This window comes from Anthonomus grandis, chromosome 22 (genome assembly GCF_022605725.1).
Source record: "Anthonomus grandis grandis chromosome 22, icAntGran1.3, whole genome shotgun sequence".
NCBI lineage: Eukaryota > Metazoa > Arthropoda > Insecta > Coleoptera > Curculionidae > Anthonomus > Anthonomus grandis.
In genome coordinates this window covers 19,885,384-19,909,397 of record NC_065567.1, presented here as the reverse complement: position 1 = coordinate 19,909,397, position 24,014 = coordinate 19,885,384, and the positions used below count along the sequence as shown (strand labels likewise).

The 24,014-nt window shown below is 30.0% G+C and overlaps 1 protein-coding gene across 5 annotated transcripts in view; it reads left to right on the top strand.

The window, feature by feature from the left end:
• LOC126748430 (agrin-like) overlaps nucleotides 1-12,530 on the top strand; it is a 434,242-nt gene extending 421,712 nt beyond the window's left edge. For all 5 annotated transcript variants that reach the window (XM_050457677.1, XM_050457675.1, XM_050457676.1 and 2 more), the window contains 2 exons: nucleotides 7,088-7,242; nucleotides 7,956-12,530. In XM_050457677.1, coding sequence (XP_050313634.1) covers nucleotides 7,088-7,242; nucleotides 7,956-8,110 — 310 coding nt within the window. In that variant the 3' untranslated portion in view covers nucleotides 8,111-12,530. The remainder of the gene's footprint in view (nucleotides 1-7,087; nucleotides 7,243-7,955) is intronic.
• Nucleotides 12,531-24,014: the final 11,484 nt, after the last annotated feature.

The following is a 24,014-nucleotide window of genomic DNA, read 5'->3' as shown; positions in this document are numbered from 1 at the left end:
ATTTAATATATAAAAATCCAATAATTTTTTTATTTTAGGCAAAAATAAATATGTAATTCTAACATGCTGTAGATCTCTTCTCAGCTAGTCTTCAATATTTCCTTTTTCAGTTGCGTAACACACTACGACATATTAAATAAGGCAAATAGGAAAATGATCTTATGTGGTAATTTTAATTGCAATAGAACAAATTATATAAATTGTTCTAGGTTAATTTGAGTGTGGAGGTAATAGAAAAATAATAATTCTTATCATTGCCGAATATCTAATATCGAGTCAATAGGTGAATTTAGAATCGCACTAAGCAGGGGGATCTCATTGGGGATATAGATAAGGCATTCTGTTATTTCTTTAATATATTTAAGCATTACTTTGATTTGTATTTCCCATTAAAACAATGTCATAAAAGGAATAATAAATCTCGGGTTATTTATGCATTAAATTAAAGAATTTATTTCATTTATCACAAAGTATTAAATTTTTAAAAGAAAATTATAAAGCTGCGGAAAAAACACATAGAGAGTTAATTAACTATACTAAAAAATTACATTTTCAACAAAAGATTTTAGATGCTAGTAATCTTATATCATTTGGATGGAAGATGAGTAACAATGCATCCAATAAATCAAAAAAGAAAACTGAAAAAAGAAACTTTAACAATGATCCTAAAAGTGTGGTAAATTCATCTTATTTATTTTTTAAGCATACAGCTCTTTACTTGACAAGTAAAATAGGTAATTTCTCACAAAATGAAGCCTAAAATACCTCTAGTGAGGAATATCAGTCGAAAAAGCTGTTGCTTGTTCCATTTTTGAAGTATAAGTTCTTTTTTTTTACAATTTAAGCTAAAGAGGAAGAAATCATGTGGGCCTGATAAAGTACCTTGTTCCATTATTCAACAAGTGCTGCTTGAAATTACTTGTTCATTTACATATTTCATGAATTTATCGTTTTGCATAGGACAATTTACTTCGATTTTAAAAACAGCAAAAATCGTACCTTTCCATAAATAGATAGTAAACACCTTTTGAAAAATTATAGGCCTGTAACCTTATGTTCACATTTTTCAATAATTCTTGAAAAATACTTCCTGGATAGACTGATTGTACATAAACTCCTTTTTTTTCATTTGAAGCTTCTATTGTTATCTATCTACTGAGAATTGCCCGGTTTTTATGTAGTGACTTCTCCTAAAGAGAAGGATCCCTGACATGTCTTTCAATCAGTTTTTTAATTGTCTTATTTATACTAGATGTAAGAGTACTTGGCCTAATTCCTCTCGCATGAGAGCAATCATTTCCAAGTTTTGGTATGAAAATTACTTTAGCCTTTTTCCATATTTGGGATATGTATTTCATGGCTAGACTAGCGCGCAATAATCTACAAAGCAGCGGTAATAGGATGTATTTGTCCTATTGCAAAAGATCTACGATAATTCCATCTGGTCCTGCTACTTTGGATGCTTTAAAACGGTCTATTGCTCATTCTATTTTCTCATTGGTTATATAGGTCTCTCATTTCTTTTGCAACTTACCAATCTTCCCTAGTATTTTGGTAACCTAGGTTTGAGTTCAATCAGTTCAATCAGTTGAAATTCAACCAAATAATAACCTTCATTTGGTTGAATTTTAACTGATTCTGGGAGGTGAGTGCCAAGCAAGAGATTTGGAGTTTTTCTTCCAGAATTGGATCTTTAGGTAAATTCGTCTGAAGTCTTGGTGTTTTCAACCTTCTCGCAGTACTTCCTCCACGATTCAATTTTTGCCTCCTAATGGAGCTAACTGGCAGCCAGCACAATATCAGTGTTATCGTTTATTTCTTTTTTGACTATATTTCTCCTAATTCGTCATTTTTGAGTTTGAACTTAGAAATGCTAGATTTTTTGTTATAATAAAGTACGTAATACGTACGTAATAGTACGTTTGTTATAGTTAAGTAAGTACTCACCTCTAGTATTTGTGTCGGTGCTTTTCCATATTGTATGATATGCATATGCGTCCATACCCAGAATTAGCTGTAGGTTTAATTGCCTACAGTATTTCTCCAGTGAATACAATCTACTGGATGGAGGTGATAACGTAGAATCATATAAGAGGTAGGTCGAAGCCATGACAGCTTCAGACCATGTACCCTCTATATGTAGTTTCAGTCTTATAGATGTTTCGTCTCCAGAACAAAGATCGGTTAGTTTCAAAGCCTGAAGTTGGTTATTAATAATAATACATGATCTAAAGTTTTCAGAGTTTTAATCATAGTTAATCTTAATTCTGTTTACACCAAGGCCGGAAACTTTCTCCTAAAAAATATAGGGCTCTTGAATGAGGGCTACATCATAGTCCCGGTGTTAAAGGCCCTGGTGAGTATTGCCGATGTAACTTTATTATTCTGCAGGTTTGATTAAAGCACCCGCACCTTTATCTTCTTTTGAAAATTTAGTCGCCTTAAGATCTTACTTAGACCTAAGAAGACTTTGAATCCCTTCTAGCTTAGTCTGTTCCGGGCATCTTCATCCATGCGGAGAAGGTTAAGATAAGACGATTCAGTTTCTCTAAAATTATTTACCCTGGCATTAAAAGATACAAGTAATTATACAAAAACGAGTCAACATCAGGCAAGGCCTTTGCTTACTGACCTTTACATCCAGACAGCCGAGATAAGGAGGAGAATCAGTTTGGGCGGCATTTCGAAAACTCGCGTATATCCTCAAAGAACTGAAGCTACCAATTAATCTAAAACAGAAAATATACGATGCCTGAGTACTACCTGTCATATTGTACGAGGTCAAAACTGTCACCATGACAACGAAAAGTGCACAACAGCTGCGAGTTTGTCAACGTGGGATGCTGGAAATTAGCTTAAGAAACAGACAAAAAATGGGTATATTAGGACAAGAACCAAATTGAGTGATGAGAAATTGACGAAAACCATTATATAGTGAGAGTGAGAGAAGCAGAAGTAGATCCATGCTAAGATGGCAAGATGACATACAGAGAAAAGCGGAAAAGAACTAGAAAAAGAAAATAAAAAGAATATATGTTTTGCAACACAAAAATAAATGAATAAAAAAGAACCAGAAAAGATTGAATTGACTGAAAAATTTGCTTTACTAAATAAGCAACATCAATAATAATTAACATAAAACAGTAATAAATGACAATAATAGTATTTAAGGAATTTTATATTTTAAAAAGGATCTTAGACGTACTGTAAAGCGATATATAGTCGAGCAGTGTTTGATGTCATCAGGCAATAAGTTATAATATTTAAAGGCATAAAGCTAAAGAATCTGTAAAATAATGACAGTTTGTAGTTGGAAACAAAAAACTTGTCAGAGTTATGAGTATTCCGATCATAAACATTAGATCCTTTTATTAGCTTGCCAAAGAGATATCTAGGTTGTTCATTAATAGAAAATTTGTTACTATTTAAATGTAAGTTAAGCCATCATGAACTTTTGTATATTTCTAAAATGGGGCCATATTTCCTAAGACCTAACTTAAACGACAACAAAATCTTAAATAGGTATTTTAAACTCTCTGCAAAGAGACCCTATCCTCAAGTAGTAGCGCCGGTCAGCATAAAACATCACAGTACATCTGCGTTTGATTGGCCTAGTCAATACACCTAGCCTTAGTTTAAGAAAGCTCTTTTGAAAGAAACATGTTTTTTAAATATTATTTCACTATCAAATATAACCCCAAGCTTTCACAATCATCCAAAAGACCAAAATAATATTAATGGAGGGTTGTTAAGCAATACGTCCACCAAATAATAAAACCTAGGCTTTGGCTGCATCGGTCATAATCTGAAGATTCCGATTTATACGACGTTTTGACACCTTGACGTCTTGCAATCATCTTGCATCATAGCGATTATCGATGATTCATGGATCTCAGACACCAATTTAAGAACCCAAAGTTTACTTGTTGACATTCTACCGTATTTGAGATTCCAGTAATCATCTCGATCATCTAAAATTCATACATTTTTGACGTACTTGAACTAATGGCAGATGAAAGTAATCATTTTAACCAATCGTCAATGGTTTCTGTATCTCAGAAGAACATTCATGCTAATTTAGAAGTCCAATGTTCTACTTTCACAGTCCAATATTAATTTGGATCATCTCAAATTATTCATTTTCTTATGTGTCTGTACCAATTATAGCGAAGAGGAATTATTTTATCGAGGATTCTGGATCTCAGGAGAACCCTTGTACCAAATTACGGGTCAAAAGCACACTTGATGACTTTCTACCACATTTCACATTTGAGGAACAATCTGGAATATCGAGAAATTATATTTTTCTGACGTGTTTGACTTACCTGCAGACAAATAATATGTTACAAACAAAATGTTATGTATGTTACAAAAAAAGAATAATATGTTACATAATATGTTATAATATGTAACACTTTAATATTTTAAGTCGAAACCCCACCGTGTGACTTATTATTATAAGCAATATAAAATTGGACAACCGTACCAATCAAATCAATAACGAAAAATTAAATCAACTGACGTATAAGCGATTAGTACGCAAAAACGTCTAATTAAACTTTGCTCTATCAAATGGTTACCCTATAGTCTGATCCATCAGTTGAAAAGACATGCTGCTTAGTGTCAAAAACATGTCAACTAATATACTTATGACGCTTACATATTAACGTGTAAACAGGCGTGTTGAAAATAAATAGTTTATCTAACTCAAATGTATTTTATTAAATGCTTAAAATGTGCGCCATTATCAGGGAAACTATAATAAAGCTTATTTTGAAATTGATTACGAACATTGGCAGGGGCTAAATTTTTAATACTTCTACAATTCCGTGCAAGTCTAATTTTTAAATCATCAATTTTAGGTGAGGTTTTATTTTTTAAATACAGGGTGTCCATTTATAAACTGACACATTTTAACTGCTTATAAGTCGAGAACGAAAAATGACAACAATGTGCGGTTTTCACAGAACTTCATCAATATTTTTAAAGTTTTTTTTGACAGTGTTGCCAAGTTTCAAAATTTACCTGAAATAGGAGGAAAGAATTGATGATTTTCAAAGGCCGGTTTCTCAAAAATTATAAATGTAACACCCTGTACTTTTTAATTTCACATGAAAGCCTGTTAAATCCCCTTTCCAAAAATCAATAAATTGTCTTAAATTAATTTTTTTTTACAGAGCCAATTTTAGTAAATGACACCTTTTTGAAAATTTTCTTAGAATACGTCATATTCGGTGATTGATGAACATTTTCTGGTAATTGCCTATGTATCGCTTTTGTATGATCATAATTAAATAATTTGCGCTATTGCCATGTCTATAAAAAGTATTTATTCTATGTATTAAACTACAACTATTTACAACAATTTTAACAACAAACAATTGAAGAAATTAATTTTAATTTATAACTAATAAATTAGCTGCTGAATATGACCCCCATTTTGCTCGGAACACAAATGTAGACGGAGAAATAAGTTGCCGAAGGCGTTTTGTAGCATTCGCGGTGTAATTTGGTTAAATACGTTTACTATGTTGTTGCGCAGTTCATCCAAATTTCTTGGGGTTGGATTGTAGCAACGGTCTTTTACATATCCCCATATACAAAAATCTGGAATAGTTAGATCGGGAGAATAAGGTGCCCACTCGATTGGACCTGCTCGCCCTATCCATCTGTTTCCAAAAGTAATATCTAAGGAATCCCTTGCGATCCTGGAGAAGTGTGGTGGTGCACCGTCTTGCTGGAAGTAAACCGTGTCTAAAATTCCATCCTGCTGAAGTTGAGGATAAAAAAATGTTTACAACATATCGGTGTAACTGTTTCCATTCACTGTTACGTCTTGAAAAAAAATGGCACATAAATTTTAAATTTCGATACTGCACACCAAACGTTCAGCTTAGGAGAATCTCTTTCAAATTCGTTATATACTCGAGGATTTTCATTTCCCCAAATTCGGCAGTTATTACTCGACCTTTACTCGACCACTGATGTGAAATGTTGCCTCATCAGACATTATTAAATTGGTATCCGGCTCAATTCTAAAAAGATCTAGTAGTGTTTTGCACATAAAATATCTTTTTTCAAGGGCGCGATTTTTTATTTTTTGGAAAGTTTGAATTTTGTAGGGTTTAAACTTAATTATAAAAAAAAATAATGAATTTAAGACAATTTATACACTTTCGGAAAGGGGATTTAACTGGCTTTAATGTGAAATTAAAAAGTACAGGGTGTTACATTTAAAATTTTTGAGAAATCGCCTTTTGAAAATCATCAATTTTTTTCTTCTTATTTCAGGTAAATTTTGAAACTTGGCAACACTGTCAAAAAAAACTTTAAAAATATTGATAAAGTTCTGTGAAAACCGCACATTGATGTCATTTTTCGTTCTCGACTTATAAGCAGTTAAAATGTGTCAGTTTATAAATGGACACCCTGTACTCTCAAAGGAAAAAGTCTTACGAAGTTAATTTTTTTTTTAAGTTAATAATTAAGGGCGACTCATTTTGAAATGAAAGCTTTGCTGGTCTTAATTTTCCAACATTTGTACACTTTTTTTCACATAGGGTAACAACCTACAGAGTGATTAGAAATGCGAGTTATCAATTTATTTTATTTATTTAATATCGTGAAAATTAACCATATAAGACTAACAACCTAAAAAATAATAAACTATTCCTAAAAATATTATGGCAAAGGACGTATTGTTCAAGATGCTTCACAAATATAGGTGAACATTGTATTTACTCACACCAGTTTATACTTGTTGCCAGTTTTAGACGAGATATCAAAAAAAAAAGAAGAATACGTAAGAAATAACTAAAAGGAGCGCACAACCAAATTGTGTGATCAGTTTATTATCCTAAGATTTTTAAATTATGTTATCATGATCTCAGAGACAAACTTCTGTTTTTTTTTCACGTAATGAATAATTTTACGTTGTAGGACCAATAATGTCAGAAGATTGAAGATACGGAGGTAGAGTATGCTTTAAAACGTATAACGAACAGTCGTCATTGGCGTAATTGTATTTTTTAATATCTAGTTACAGGTACGATTTCAAGTACAAAATAACTAAATATTGATTTTTTAGGAGTACAAAAAGGATTGATGATGGGCAATGGCATACAATCCATGTAAGACGTAAAAAAAGAATTGGAATGATATCTGTGGATGGCGAAAGAACAGTACGTGGAAGATCAAGTCCAGGATCAAAAAGCTTAAGAACAACTGCTAAAATTTGGATAGGTAAGAGATAACATAAACAATTTCCGGCAAAATAAGAAGGACGAAATAAATGGCTTCAAGGGTCGCAAACCCCAAAAACAGAAATTTATCCGGAAAGCAAATTAAGCTGTTTTTGAAGTTCATTACTATAAAATTCTTTTTATTTGCCTAATAATTTATACTTTATCTTTTACGCGACATTTAACTTGTAATTTCTTTAAAGCGCACTCGCGTATATCGCGCGTTTCGGTTTTATTTATGCACTGTCGTTGTCAACCGGCTAATTTTGAAATATTTTTCTTTATATCTGCCACAAAATACGGCCAGAAAGGGAGAGAGACATTTGAAAGATAAGAAAGGTCCATGTAAAAAGTAGGGATTCAGTCCTGGGTCCTGGGAAATTAAAATGGGATTTTACAGCTGTTTTTTGCCGCTGAAAGGAAAATTGCTTTGAGGAAACTCATTTTTTTTTGCGTATAATTATATACAATTTTTTTTGTCTTCCTAACGCTAATCAGGTGAAAAAAGAATTTCATTTTGAGAGAGCAAAAAGTGGCTTTTTACGATTAAAGGACAAGCTTATTTAATTAAAGAAACATTATTCTTTTTGCAATATATTAATACGAGCTGTTTTTTAATTTGTAGCTTTAAGAAAATATGTTTTTTTTATTCTTTTAGCTTACTCTTCTCCATCTTTTTACACATAAATATTCATATATAATTGTTCTTTTCAGGTGGTACTTCGTCCCTTCCACCGGGTTTACCTGATGCCTACTACAAAGGTTTCTATGGCTGCATAAAAGAACTTTTAGTCCACAACAAACCGTTTGATCTGACCTCAAACGTCGATGGCAAAAAACTACATTTTTGTCACGTTAACGACGTCTAAATACCTCTATTTCAATTTTCTTTGAGGTATTTTTTGTGAGACTGAATCTTTATTAACTTTCCAATAATATTTAGCTGTATTAATGTATATAGATGTACTTGTTTATTTATGTAAAAGAAACTCTTTGTCATCTAGTCCTGTTTTATAATTTCCTTTTTAATCAAATTTTCGCAGGCAGGACGAAAGAATACGTTAAAACAATCAAAATTATTTCAATTGGCTTGTATATGGTTTAGAAAAAAAATTGTGATGAATACAATAAGATTGTTAAAGGCACGAGCTTTATTTATTTATAATTATTGTGCCATATTTACAATTTTTGTATACAAGTCTGATTATAGCAGCCATATCAGGGCCATAAAAAAATTAAATATGTTTTTTTAATGCATTAATTTTTATACAGACTTTATAATATTATTTTTACATGAGAATTTTATATTTGTGAAGCTGTTTTATATCAAATCTTTATAGTTTCAGCAGTTTATATGGCTCTAAAGAGAATCGACTTGTATAAAATAGGTTCAGTTAGAATATAAAATATACTATAGACTAGTAAAAAAGCAAACCATAAAGCATAAACCAGGGTAATCTTATCAAGGTTTTATTTTAGAAATCGTATTTTCATGTAAGGTGTCTAAAATAATAAAATTTAATATTATTTATGGTTTGTTAATAAAACTATATAGAGCTTAAGTAGAAATACAGTGGAGTACTTAATTACAATTAGGATATTTATGTGTGTTGTTCCTTCCAAGAATTATAATCCCTTGCAAAAATAATTAGATAGCAAACGGATTGTATACAGAATTATTTGTTTAGTAGCATCCATAAAAAGAACTGAAAACAGAGTTTGTTAAGAAGGTACGATTGTAAGAATGTTAATTTCTTTTAAAATCTATACCTAATCAATTGTTATTGTTAATGATTTTTAAGGTAAAGAGAAATACTTGTTATTTTACTTTGACGCATTTACATATAATTAAAAAATCTTGACCCAGAGAGCAAAAATCTATCCAATGTTCCTCCAGAGGTTTTTTTTTTTTTTTGAATAATATGAATATCCAGTGAACATCCGTTCCTTTGAATAGATAGTAACTTTTTGTCATTCATAATACATCCAAATAACAACGAAACAAAAAGTCCATACAGTTGCAAAACAGGCCCATTAAATGGTTCTCATTTTAAACATATCTATTGGAATTGTCCAATGTCCAATGACTTTTTATTTTATTAAAGTCATAAGATTAAGATTTTCCTATATCCATGGTACGGTATTCATATTCATCAAAATGAAGAAGCACATAGTGGATGTTTGATGTGCCTATAAAGATACATACGAGTCCAATGGCTTCTCAAAAAATATCTATCCATTGAATTCAGATAAACTAACTATAATTTTCCAATGAAACTCTGAATGAAAATAATTTCCATTGGCTTGTACAAAATTATCATCCAGAGGATGTCGATTACTAATCCATGGACATTTCGACCTAATTTGGACCGATACAGGACTTTCATTGTAGAATGTGTGCTGTTTGGGAAGATAGAAATCATACAAAAGGTGTAATTTCCAACAATAAAATTAATAGGAAACGTCAATTTTTAAGACTTTTATAGGACCTGTCATAACATTCGAAAATATCTTTACATCTATCTACATTTACTACTATCTACAGAATTACGTGTAATTATTAATTTTGCAATGACAATTGGCTGTTTAGCAACACAGAACAGCTGATCCTGCTCACGGGGGCGCCCTCGCTGCTACGTGTGAACTATGCAAGTGAAATAGGAAAAACTAGATGGCATCGTACCTACTATGTCACTTTAACATATTGACAAATCCATGTATTTGAAGTGGAAACTGTTGATTTTTCAGTCTTGTGCTGTACTCTAAATAGTATACATCTCAGCTTGTGGTTCACAACTTATGCCATTATAGTGCTTATCGAAATACCAAAATTCCAGTGGCGTGTGCAGTAAAAAGCGCCAAAGTATATAAGTAAAAAAATTGGACCCTGATCTAAAGGTGAGCGCAACAGACAAAATGCCTTTAACCTCCTCTTAATTCTCAAAATTTTAGTAACATCTTTCTGTACACTTATCTGATGATAAATCGCTTAATGCTGAGGAAACCCAGATAAATGATCCGAAAAACCCAACTTTCATGTCCGAAAATCTTTTCGATTCCATCTACGTCCAAGAATTTTATCACTCTAAATACCTACAAAATCCCTTCTATCGTGCCTAAAAACACGAAAAATCAATCTATGAAACCGTAAGGCAAAAAATATCGAAATCTGCCACGTCAAGACCAAAATCTTCTTTAGTACTTGCTTTTCATGACCCCTTTCATCATCAAGGTCTGATAACCACCGCACACTAACGAAGAATTTTAAAAAACAGAGCCTTGAATTTGATACTTATTTCCTGTCTATTTTTCTAAGAATATATCGTTAGCGGACATCAAGGATAAACTTAACGAGTTGGGTTCCAATCTGGAGCGAGTTGCCTGGTTGAAACCCGAACTGAAAGAATGGAACTTACCTCTTAAAAATTTTGAGGTTATCCAATTTCCTATTGCAAATAGTCAGCAAACTCGACGAGATTGAAAAACTTTTTGATGTATTTATTGAATGCATGGCCACCAAAGTCAACAATTTCTACCCAATCCTGCAGTCATTCTTTCCAATATTCTAATCACTGAACCATACCCACATACACAAATATAAGACCTGTCTATATATGTCCTCTCCTTCCTCCTAGTCACTGTCTTCGTAATTTATCCTTGAAAATCAAAAGCCCTGTAAAAAAGATTTTCAGAAAATAGCAGTTGAAAGTACCCCCCAGTACTGCAAGAAAACCAGCAAGGCACTAACGGACCTTGGACCCATGAGACTGACCATGCTAAACTCTGGTCTCAGGTCGTTCAGATTTATCAATATTTTAAGTCACAACTGAAGAAGATTGGACATTATCCACCCATATACTCTTAATAAACTGGCTCTGCATCAAATTGGCCCTTGAAAAGCTGGCTCTCAAAGTTAAAGCAATTATAGACAGCCTCGGGGGATTTTATGGAACATGCACACAGGACCGACCAGCAATCATGGAGGGATAGGATTTGACTCTAGATTATGTAAACAGCCTGGACTAATTCAAACATTAAAAACACTCTTCTAATTAAGCTCCCCAGGGGACCAAGCATAACTAAATGACATATTACAGCGGAAATTTTTAGGATTTTAGGAAAAATGCAATCAGAACAAAAAATATGTTTAACCGGGACAACAATATACACAGGAAAAAGTATATCCATCAATGTGGCATGGACAAATCTGAGAGAAGACACCAACAACGCCCTCATATCGAACTCACTGAGTGCTATTCAATACATCCTAACGAGGATCAACGCAGAAATCAATATGACAACACTACAAACAAGGAAAAAACTTAGCGAACCATATAATCGAATAGGTCCTCAGCCATTCTGGAATCAGTGGTAATAAGAGGGCAGATAAATTAGCCTTGGAGGGCAGAACATGTGACCAATGCCTCAATAGAAAGCTGAACTTTACTGAACTGCACAAGAAAGCTAAAGAATACTTATGGCAGATATGACAAAACATTTACGGAGACATATGCAGAAGCCAAAATAAATAAAGTCACCAGATGCAGAAATTACCAGGGACAGAGGGCATGGTTGAAGGAATTTAACAATCTCTCCAGACAAAGGGCCTGCTTGATCCAGCACACCTAAATAGGATTGGGATTATCAAGGACAACTTCTTATGTACATGTGGAGAACCAGACAATTTGGCACACAGAGCACTAAACTGCCAGAACCTACAAGGTAGAGAACTCTATGATGAATTAGCCAGAATATTGGAGCTCCACTGAACATGCAAGCAATACTTTAAGATCTGACTGCAAAGATAACACAACTTCTAATGAGACACCATTCTAGAATGGCAGTTAAGTTGTTGCATTTAATCGCTCTCGGATTTTGATTCTTATATCATTTCTAGAAATGATTAATATTATTTAAATTTAAAATATTATTTCAAAATTTATTATATCATTTCTAGAAATGATATAAGAATCAAAATCCGAGAGCGATTAAATGCAACAACTTAACTGCCGACATAACTTCTTCATCGTTGGAAAGCTTTTAACCACTCAGCCATTTTTTCATGTTTGGAAACAGAAAGTAATCTGAGGTAGCAATTTTAATAAAAGAAACTCGAATCCGGTAATTTTGGCCATTGCAATAACGGATTGATGGCCAGGTGCATTATCCTGATGAAACAATACTTTCTTCTTAACCAAATGTGGTTGTTTTTGCTTGAAAGCTCTCTCTTTTGAGTCCATTGTTTTGATTATTGTTTTATCTCGGGTCAAAAGTGATGGACCTATGTTTCATACTCTCACGAGATGTGTAAAAATTCTTCTATATTCCTATGATGCTTCGCTAAACACTTAATTGAAACATTTTCATGACACTGTTTTTGCTCGAGTGTGAGCAAACGAGAAACGCATCTTGCACACAGCTTTTTTATGTAGAATTTGCAAATAATATGCGATTTTTGGAAATGAAAAAAAAGATCATCTAGTGGTTACGCTTTATGGATTTTTTTCACCATTTTTGGAGTCATCATTTCATTTGGTCTGACAATTAACTTGGTAGCGGCCTCATTTAAACTCTGCTCCCCAATATTCTACTGTGGTAATCTAAGAAGTAGATTCACCTAGAGTACAATCCAACTTAAAAACTTTTTTTAACTTTGATATTAATCGAGCTGACGCCTTTGAAATAAAATTATTGTTATATACCGATGACCAATTTTCTCTATTTTCATAAATTCACTGAATTTATTTAATATTAATGGCTGCCAATCAAACACTAAACAACCTGGTGTCTTCAAACTTGAATCATATGCTTTATAGATTATGTGCTTTTTAATACAGTGATATTTCTCAAACAACTACTGCTATCTCTAGGACAAATCGGATACTTCTAGGAGTACCCTCGTATGACCTGATTTGAATGACAGTTATATATAGAAAGATGTTCCACATTACAGGAAGACGTTTTATGATTAATTTTGTTCGATTCTCTAATTTTCTAATTCACAAGCTCCTTAAAAAATCTTGTATTGAGTTTCTCTTTATAGCATTTTCTAAAACTCTAGAATATTTTATTCAAACTGTGTCTATTGCATTACTGAAGAAATTAGCAAAGAAATATATCATAGTTTCATATAATTAAATTCTTCTTTTAGAGCCTTGGTCAAGATTCTGATTGATAACCAATTAAGTTAATTGAATTGGACCCATCTCTTTTTTTATCACTTTTTTACTCTTTATCTAAAAGTTTATTATGGATGCTCATAACTATTTCAATAAATCATAGGAATGTTTTATGTAAAGTGCTTTTTGATTTCTTCTATTATGATGTATTGGTAATGCTTAAGCCTGTTTTTTGGCTTCCTTAGAGCATGAAATCCAGAAGAAATCTAGAAGCAGGTTGTATGAATGTTACTAGCTTATTATAGTTTTCTGTGAAGAGAACTATGTTTATCTGTTAGTGTATCTAATTTTGAGAAAAGGCTAGTAGCTTATTTAATAATGTTAAATTAGATAATTTTGTAGTAAATCTGCTTAAAAAAACCTTTAATCCTTTTATTGCTTGGAAAATTTGAAATAGAAACATATCCAAGAACCGATATTGATGAACATATCACAGAAACAATATTTAAATGTTTACTGCTATTGAGAATATCCATTTATATTTGTCTTTATTGCAATATATTCTTTTTGTAAGGGATAAACGAACATGTACTTAATAAAACAATCATACATATTGGTATCGGTGTTAAAATAACACATATCTTCCCTAGCTAGTGAAAATACACATGAAAGTAAACTTCATGAAAACCAAAACAGTGTATTAGAATAACATATCTTTGGCTATTTCTGTTAAATTAAATGTTATCCAGATAGAAAGTATTAAGTTTATGGATTGTTCGTATAATACGCTTTAATGCTAATTTATGTAAATAATAATTAGTAGAATCTATACTGACATTTTTAGGGTATGTTAAGTTTTAGACCATTATAATAAATTGTACTATCTAGGTATTTATAGGCAATAACAACTACACTATAGTTTATTTAGAAAGTTTTTATTTTTTAAATAGTATCTGTACATTTTATTGCAATAAATTTATTTTTTTCCAAAAAGGATTTTATTTCTTTTATAACTTATAATATTTTCTCAATATGGTAACGAATTAATTCTTAAAAGATTTTGTAAGAAAATTGAGGACTTTGGCATATATTTTGTACTTACATTTATAGCTTAATCGAGAAGATGAAGTTCTTACAAAACAATTTATTTATTATAAAACTAAAAAGATGACCAAAAGTTTCGTGTAAAAATAACCGAAGTCTCGTTATGTTAAAGTAACTAAAAATGTCCATTTTTAGCGACATCTTCAATTAATTATTCCAATTAAACCTATATACAATCAATTATTTTCATTCTATAGATTTCTCGAAAACAATTTACTAAAGATTTCTACCATGTATGTGCAGTTGCCTATAATAGCAATTGAAGATTATAAATAAATCAATAAAGAATTATTGAATGAAAATTACTTATTAAATAAAAAAAGAGTTTAATAAAAAAAAATTAAAAATATACACTTACAATAATTTTCTTAATAAAATATTTATTTACTGATTGAGTAAAATTTAATAATATAGTTTTAATATTGACTTTTTCAAAATTGGTTGTGATACAATGGCGAAGACACCACTATCATGATTTTCACCCTAACGGAAATAGGCTAAACTACAATGGGAAAAAAAAATCAATAATCTAGTATTATGATTCCTACATACCCAAGTTTTTCTGCTACCCTTATACTCGTACCTAAAGCCCTTTTCAATTTTATTTCAGTTTAAATTATGCTTCTTTGAGGTGAAGAAAGGTACAAAGATGCTAAAAATAATACAGTTTTATTTCTATTGTCCTGGTGTATTTAAACCTTTACCTCCAAAATGTTTTTATATAATTACAACAAATCATTTATGGAATCCTTAATCCTATATTTAGGTCTTTTGTTAATATTTTCTTCGTAATTTTTTAATTATTAATTAAATGAAGAACCTTGAGAAATATATTATATAAGTACATTGTGCAAAAAACTGCAATTACGATCAATTTTATATATATTAAATCGAGAAGTTATATCATATTTACCAATTTTATTTAATATTCTATTTAAAATATTTTAATTATACTTGTTTTTAGTCTGATAAAGCTTTAAAGCATTTTTTAACATTCAAACCACTAGCATTTCTGCTATCTTGATAATTTCGAGCCAATGGGCTAACCTGAAGTATGAAAATAGAAATCTCACGCATGTGCTATTATTTTAGGCAATCTTAGTAGTTCAACAATAACATTTAAAGAAAACAAGTAGATAAGAAACTAGAAAAAAAGAAAAATATAAAAAATTATAAATTTATATAGACAGATTGAGATGACGAATTCCCTTGTCCCATGGCCCTTCAAAATCCAGATGATGCTAAAAATGTTGAGTTGCAGAGGCTGCTTTTTTAAATAAAAAAATATATAATTTTAGTAAATATTGAACTCGCTCTATATTCCTAATACAAAATATCGGATTCCTTAAGAATTGTAGGGACTAAAAGAGACTTACGCAATAAAATAAAGAGTTTGGATAACTTCTGACTTCTTCTATTTCTGAAAACCTAATATGGGAGAAGCTTTATTTGGGGAGTTAGATGGTATATGCTTAGCTTACCCTTACAGGTACATGCAAGTGAGTTCTATAGCTAATGATTGACTACAATAAGAGTAATAAAGTTTAAATCCATATAGCTGTCTTGAGCTTACAGGTTTCCTAAAAATAAGGATTCCCCTTTTCACCTTATTAGTATATAATTTAAGTAACTACATTTTTTAATTTGTATGTACATTAAAACCAGAATAAACAAAAATATTAAATACATTTTACCCTTATTTCTTCCAATACTATATTCCTGAAAAGAAGTAGAGAAATTTTCCAAGCAACTTCTTTTAAAGATTTCCAGTAACTAGACAAATTAATTGCTTGTCAAAGAAATTGGTTTTCTTTAAAAAGTAAAAATAGAAGCAAAAGCAAATGTTTGTTTAAAATTTAAAACTTTAAATAGAAAACCTATTAGACAATTAGCGGTAATTTATTAGAGATTTGCCATTTAATACATAACTTTATTAAATAGATCCGTCAGTTTCAAAACTAATTAAATTAACAGCCAAAATTCAAACCTAATTTAATTAAAAAAAAGATTTTAATTATAAATTTAAATAACAGTGAAGCCTCTCAGGAATATTTTTGTTTATATAAATAAAGGTGCTTCGTAGCCAGTCTAGTTATGCACAAATAAAAAAAATATTAGAAAAAACGGAAATTAATAACTTTGTTAAGAGACTGCAATATCCATTTAAGTTATGCCATTTGATACGTAAATATCTTTAGTTTAATTAAACTAAAGAAAGTTTTATAATAAATATGGGTTTTATCTTAATAATAACACCAATAATCTTTTTCCATAGTCTGATAGAATTCCAAGTTCAAGCAAATTATGTACAATCATTAAAGATAAATAGTATATAAAAATAACTTATCCCAATCAATAAAAAGGTAGAATTCACTAAACCTTTTTTACTTATTGATTATTGATAAAAGGCTGCAATGTTCCGAAATAGCGTTAATTTTCTGACGGATAAAGGAGGGCGCTAACATACGTCCTAAAAATGTTATTGATCGTGAAATATTTGATCAATAATTTGTTTAAATTATTGATGTAATATTTTAAAATCAATATAAAACAATTTTGATTGTATTTGTTCAAGTAAATTATCTCCAACAATGTTAAGCAACTTTTATTATATATTAAAAGGCAATAAAAATATACTGATCAAGAAGTAAAATTCACTGCCTTCTGACTGAAGTATTGAAAACTAAGTATTGAGTAAAGGCTACAATTTTCCTGATTATCATGTATTTTCAACCGATAAAAGATGGCGTTGACATATGGTCTAAAAGTAAAATTAATCTTAAAGTGTTACATCAATAATTTGAGGATACGTATATTCTACCCATTTAAGTTATGTAAATGAATTTCAAAAAAATTATATTAAATAGGAAACTTTATTAATACATATTTGTTATTTGAAAATTATATTTTTTATTAATGTAAAATCAATAAATATATAAAAAAAAATTAAAATTATTAAAAAAAAACATGAACTGTTATAATAAAAATTACTAGCTTTTAAACTAAACTAAAAGTATTTTTAAATCAGAGAATGCTTAAGTATATTAAGTGCAATATTTTTAGATAACTCTGATCAGAGTATTAAAATAAATACGTCAATGTACCAAACAATAAAATTCACTATATCTTGTTTATTTATTAGGTATTGGATAGGATATTGAATTAGGTATTATTAGGCTTTATATTATAGGTTATTATTCCAAATTAACATGCATTTTCTCACTGATAAAAGATAGCGCTGGCATACAGTCTAAAGGTAGTAATGGTCTTACACATGTAAGTTATGCTTCAGGAAAATATATTTATGCATATTCGTTGTTAAAAAATTATAATTTTAAATATTGTAAATAGCAATAGAAAATTATAAAAACAGCATGAACACTAAAGATATTTTTAAATCAGGGAAAGTTAATAAATTGTGTGCAACAATTTTTAAAAAAATTGACCAGTATACTAAAAATCAATATCGCAATGTATCGAAAAGTAAAATTCACTAACTCTTGTTCATTTATTAAGTATTGAGTATAAGCTGCAATTTTCTAATCTAGCATGTATTTTCTAACTATTAAAAGATGGCGTTGATATACGGCCTAAAACTAATAGTGATTTTAGAATATTACATCAATAATATGAAAATAAAGGTATCATACACATTTAAGTTATGCAGATTTATTTCATTTCAATCAAATATTATTTTAACCAGGAAAATAAATTCATACATATTTATTGCTTGAAAATTGTAATTTTAAATAATGTAAAACCAATAAAGGAGTAACAAAAATATTTACTGACTAATAATAATAAATTTTAACAATAATTTCAAAGTACAATAGAATACTAAAAATATTTTTAATTCAAAGCAAGCATCCTAAATAATCCTGGCACATGATGGAATTAAAATTAGTTTTACATTAGACCTTTTACTTCGCATCCTCCCGGAATTCCGTAGCTGAAATACGCTGGAAGGTAAAAAGCTGAATATTCACGGGGAGTTTTGCTTGCTGGATTTAAAATAAGTTACGAATTTTTTACTAGGATTATATTTTGTCAAGGATAATCTAGCACAATCTCGTATAAGTTATTCATTGAATTTAAATACGTTCCGAAGATATTGCATATTAAAAATTAATAACACACGTAAACTTGTATAAAGAACTGGTAAGATAAAACAAGAATGTAAAAAGGTTAAAACCGTCAGGGCTTCATGATATATTGCTTAACTGTGTAAAGTTTTTCCAGACATGCCAACTCTCCAGCTATTTGTCTTAAAAATTTTATAAACTAAAGAATATCTTATTTAGTACCAAGAGGATATACTTTACGAAAACCTAGAAACGGTTTCTTATGATTGGTTCGTTTATATTTACTTTTTTGAGAAAAATCCTGTGGGAAGACTGCCAGAATTTTTAGAACTATTAAAAGAAAATAACGAAAGCAGTTTATACTTTAAAAGAAATCGAATGGAACAAATCGGGATAAGTTGTTTGCGACAAGAATATACATTAAGGTTTTATATTACTCGGTGTGACCTTGAAAATAACAATAACTTATATTAGCTTGGGTTAAAATTCCAAACTTATATAAGTCCATTTTATAGTCAATACCGCTTTTGCATATAAAAACTCCTATTTTACTTATCTTATTTTTAGTGGTATTTTATATGGTATTAATTTTATGATATATTTATTCTTTAAAATATTAAAAGATACTTTGAAGCCATTTTTATAACGCCGAAATATTAAATTAATTTTGATTATTTCGTTGGCTTCTCATCAATTTTCACCATCATCATCATCGGCAGACCCTGCGGTATTTTGAATAAATTTTTTCTTTATTTACTTATTGCCTATATTAGGTTTATTATTAGTTATTTATTGTGTTAAAGAAATTACGCTCTTCTTAAAAAATGTTCCTTTTTATTTAATTGCAGTAGGCGTTTGTATTTTATGGGCATAGGAGAGTGTAATTTTATCCAAAAAAATTTCCTTTAATTCGAGAATTTTAAAGAAACTTACAGAACAGATAAGAATATTAGATACTTTACTTTTCTTAGACTATTTTCAGTGAGGAATATGAGCAAATACTTTAGTCTCATTTAAGATTTTTTAGTTTTCTCAATATCCTCAATCATTCATATTTATTGTTCTCAATAAAGCCTCAATCACAATACCTTAAAGTTTGAATGAAAATCTCTGACTGGCTTTTGAATATTCAATACACAACAAAAAACTTCATTGAATCTCATATGAAGGCCATGGAGTTGATGCTATAGTTCATTTTTGTAAATAATAAAAGATGCTTCGTAACCATTTTTGTTATGCCCATATAAGACTTTTTTTAAATTTTTACTCTGACAATGATGCTGTATAGTAAAATAACTTTAGGTTAAATATAGATTTCTTAAGGAAAATTTTGCTCTGTCGCCTAATTACTCTAATAAAAAAGTCAAACATATAAAAAATAGCTTTTTTCACTTGCTCTTACTTTACCGACGTGTAGTTCGATCAAATGCCTATAATGATTTGGTATTCAGATTGATCAAAAACCGATGTAAGCACGGAAGCTGATATATTTTGATTTTATAGGGGAAGTCAAAGGCATGTATTTCGAGTAAATTTTAATGAAATGTCTTTAGGTGAGTGCTTTCCACTTGACGATCATCATTAGTGCCAAGACGAAAAGGTGAGGACGTATCTATATAAATATCGAGATAAAATATTAGGTTATTATAATATAATACTTCTGAGCCGGAGATAATTGAAATAATTTCATATTAAGGCAGTATTGAATAATTAGGGCGGCCTATTTGAAAAGGAAGTTTAATTTATGTAATGATTTATATTAATTCGATTATATTATCAAGTTCTAATTATATCTGGTTTTGGGATGTAAAATGTTATACATATGTAATACATTTGCGTTAAATTTTTTAACCTAAAACTTTAACATAAAAGTTTACTTAGACTAATCTTATAGAAAAACTAAAAAAAAAATTCCCTTCGACCCTGTATCTCCTTTGGGGATCTTTTAAAAGGAAGTTTGTCTTCAATTTATGTAAATTCGCTGCTCTGACTAAGCCCTCGCCTAAACTTTTTTATTTAAGGACTCCTTTATAGATGTCCCATTTTTGCGTCCTGGTTTTAAGAAAGACATTTGTTATGTTATTGCCGTTTTGGCCAGTTTATTTTAAAATTAACATAGATATTACTCAGAACCGGTTAAAACATATTCCTTCGATTTTATATTTACGAATAGTAAATAATATCTTCATGTCGATTTGAAAGATACAATTAGACTTCTTAAGAAGGCAGAATAATAAAAATAATAGGCCATTATTTTGTTTCCTAACCGTGCTTTTAATAATTCGAGGATTCTTTTGTATTTTGAAGAAAGAATAATATTGTAATAAATGTTTTTAAAGCCGCACAAATTTACTTATAACACAAAGATCGGTAGAACGTTAGTAAACTTGGTTTCGAAGATAATTAGTATTAGTTGGTAATGGTGTTGCCAATAAGGAATTTATTTTTTTACTCAAATGACGGTAGTCTGACTATCTCTTTTATTAAAAAATATCCTACTAAATTTATGTTTATGAGCTCGGTCTATTTTTACTAAAAAAGTCATATTTTTATCTCAGAGCTGGCAAAATAAAAAAGCGAATCCCTTTTATGCTAACATAATTTTAGCGTTTATATCACAACAACATCAATGATATATTTTACCCTGTAGTGCTTTTAAGATTGACAACATGAATAGGTTTCCCCTTCATGCACACTTTTCCGCCGTTTTGTTCACACTTTTTATCGATTAGAATAAAACAGCTCGAGGTTTTAATGAAAAATTACGAATATACCTATTATCACCCATTTATTTAATATTATGCTTAAATGTATACATATATCATAATTAGGAATTATATTTAAAAGAAGTTAAGCAACTTCTCAGCATCCCAGAATTTTAAGAAACTATAATTTTCAGATGCTACTTTTTTTACAAAAATAACATTATTGACGACTAAAATTGATTTAATGTGTTTATACGATACGATAGTGATTTTCTGTGCCACTTATTCATCTAATTAATGAAAGATGATTGGAAGCCATTTTATTTATGCTCTTCATATTAATAAAATTATTTATAGTACTATTTTCCTATAGTGATCTTACATATTGACTGTCGAAAGTATAAGATTATTTTGGTAAAAACTACAAATTTAGCTTCACTTTCCTTATAACGTATAACTAATTTAATTATCCGGACACTATACTAATATAATATTTGGAGAATGCTGACAATACGCCACTTTGGCCTCTATTCTATTTTTATTTTATTCCTATTTCTATGATTAATTTATGGTGAGTTTATTTTTTTCCTATTTAATAAATTAAATATTGTTTTAGTTAGCTGATCAATTAGAGTAATTAGCCATAAAGGTTAAGTTTATCTTACATATTTTCTTCAATTTTTAAATTCATGCCGTATTTTTTTTATACTAAAGTAATATTCATTTAAAAAGAACACCTTAATTTTTCCATTTTTTTTCAAAGTGACGTTATACTGGAGAAGCTCATTGACTACTTTAGTTTTTTGTACTTAGCAAGTTGACTATAAAAAAAGCCAAAACCACATTTAGAAGTCAATAATAATAGTAATAAATAAAACAAAGTGTGTTGTTGAAAATTAATGAAAATTTAATCGTCTAGTTTTTTCTATTTAATATTAAACCTATTATGATTCATTTAGTCCCTTCATTGAACCAACCTGATTAGTATATGAAAAATACCATTGAATTCAATGATCCCTCATATTTAATTCAATACATTTATATTTCCCAAGCTATTACCTTGTATAAAAACATTGAATAATCTATTACAATAATTACTAGGAAAAATATATTTCTTATACTAAAAATCAAGGTTTCGAATAAACTCATATATGTTCAATTTAATCATTTCAATAGATCGCTTAACCGCATACTTATCTATCATCGACACCTCCCTAACCTACACGCATTTAAGTACTTGTGATTGATACACACATTATTCAAATATTTGTACTAATACCTGGATATTGTGTTACATTGTGTGGCGATGACAAATGAAATGTGTACCATTAGGGCAAGGAATCTGACAGATGGATGAACCTTTGAATACAGATAGATACTGAATGAGCCGATTATCTAATTAACTGAGTATTGTATTGTTTCAGTGTATTTACAGAGTGATTTAATGTTCTAAGATTGTTTTTTAGGCCATTATAGATAGATTAAATAATGAATATTCGTATTAATATATAAAAAAGTACTTTCTAAACAAAAATCTCATCACAGTCCTGTCGTTTCAATATGCTCATATCAGAGTTGCGTGTACACGCACATACGCAGGTATTGTATAGGTGAGGACAAGTGATTCATTGTGTTGAAGAAATCACTCTGCTTGGGAAATGTTTTTTTTTTTTTATATTTTCGTTTAAGCGTTCTTCTATTGAAAAGAGTAATTGTGGCATACATTGTTGCTATATTGCTAATATGTGTATTATAGGCCTTGAAGATTGTAATTTTTTGTGATATATTATATGACTGGCTATAGAAAGAAATAAATGAATGAATGTCACTGTCTCATCGTAAAGGTTGGTCTAGAATTATTCCGAGGAATTTTAAATTTTCTGCTTTAGAGAGAAATATTTAATTCCAATTTAAGAAGTGGAATTAAGCTAAATTTGTGAAGTATGACCCTTACGCTACCCGATGTCACAATTGTAACTTCCTTATTTACTAGTGTTATAAGGATCAAAAAATGTTTAATCTGGGTGGAGAACCGTGCGACATGATTGTGAATAGTGCATTTTATAGGTGTGCACGCGCAAATCGTTAATTTTGCCTGGAGTGCACTCTTGTCATAACCTGAAAAGTTTCAGATTATTTTCAACAATGGCTCGTGCAGGTAAGTTATTTTTTATTTATAGAATTTAATGGAAAAAAGAAGTGCTTAATATTAAATAGGTATAATAAACTTCAATTAAGTGTATTGTTTTTAGAGATTGAAAATATCTTTAAAATTGTTGATTCCAAGAATGGTTTTGTTATGTATATCACAATTGTAAGCCACGGGAGTTAACGTGGTTTGATTTTAATTAAGTTGGATACAATTAATTCTTTGTAACCGGAAGAAGTAAGGAAATTATTGATTTGGACCATCTAAGGGATGACGAGGAGGCATTGTTCCAACTTCTAGATGAAGTTGGGTCGGATTTAGAGTCCGAGGATGAAAAAGATGAGTTTAAAATTCACGAAAAGATCCCAATTGTAGCACCAAATGAAGCTGATAGCTCTTCAGATTCAGAAGATGATTTACCCCCCATACATTTCCAGACTCTCCAGTGGAAGCATAGAAACTTTAGAAGCAAGGGTTTTCCTGTAAAAGAGGACTATACTCCATTCATCGTAAAAACTCCAAACGAATATTTTGCTAAATATTTGGATGATGATTTTTTTTGCTCAGTCAGTCGCAAATTTCACTTCCCAGTATTTCTTGCAACAAGATGCAAA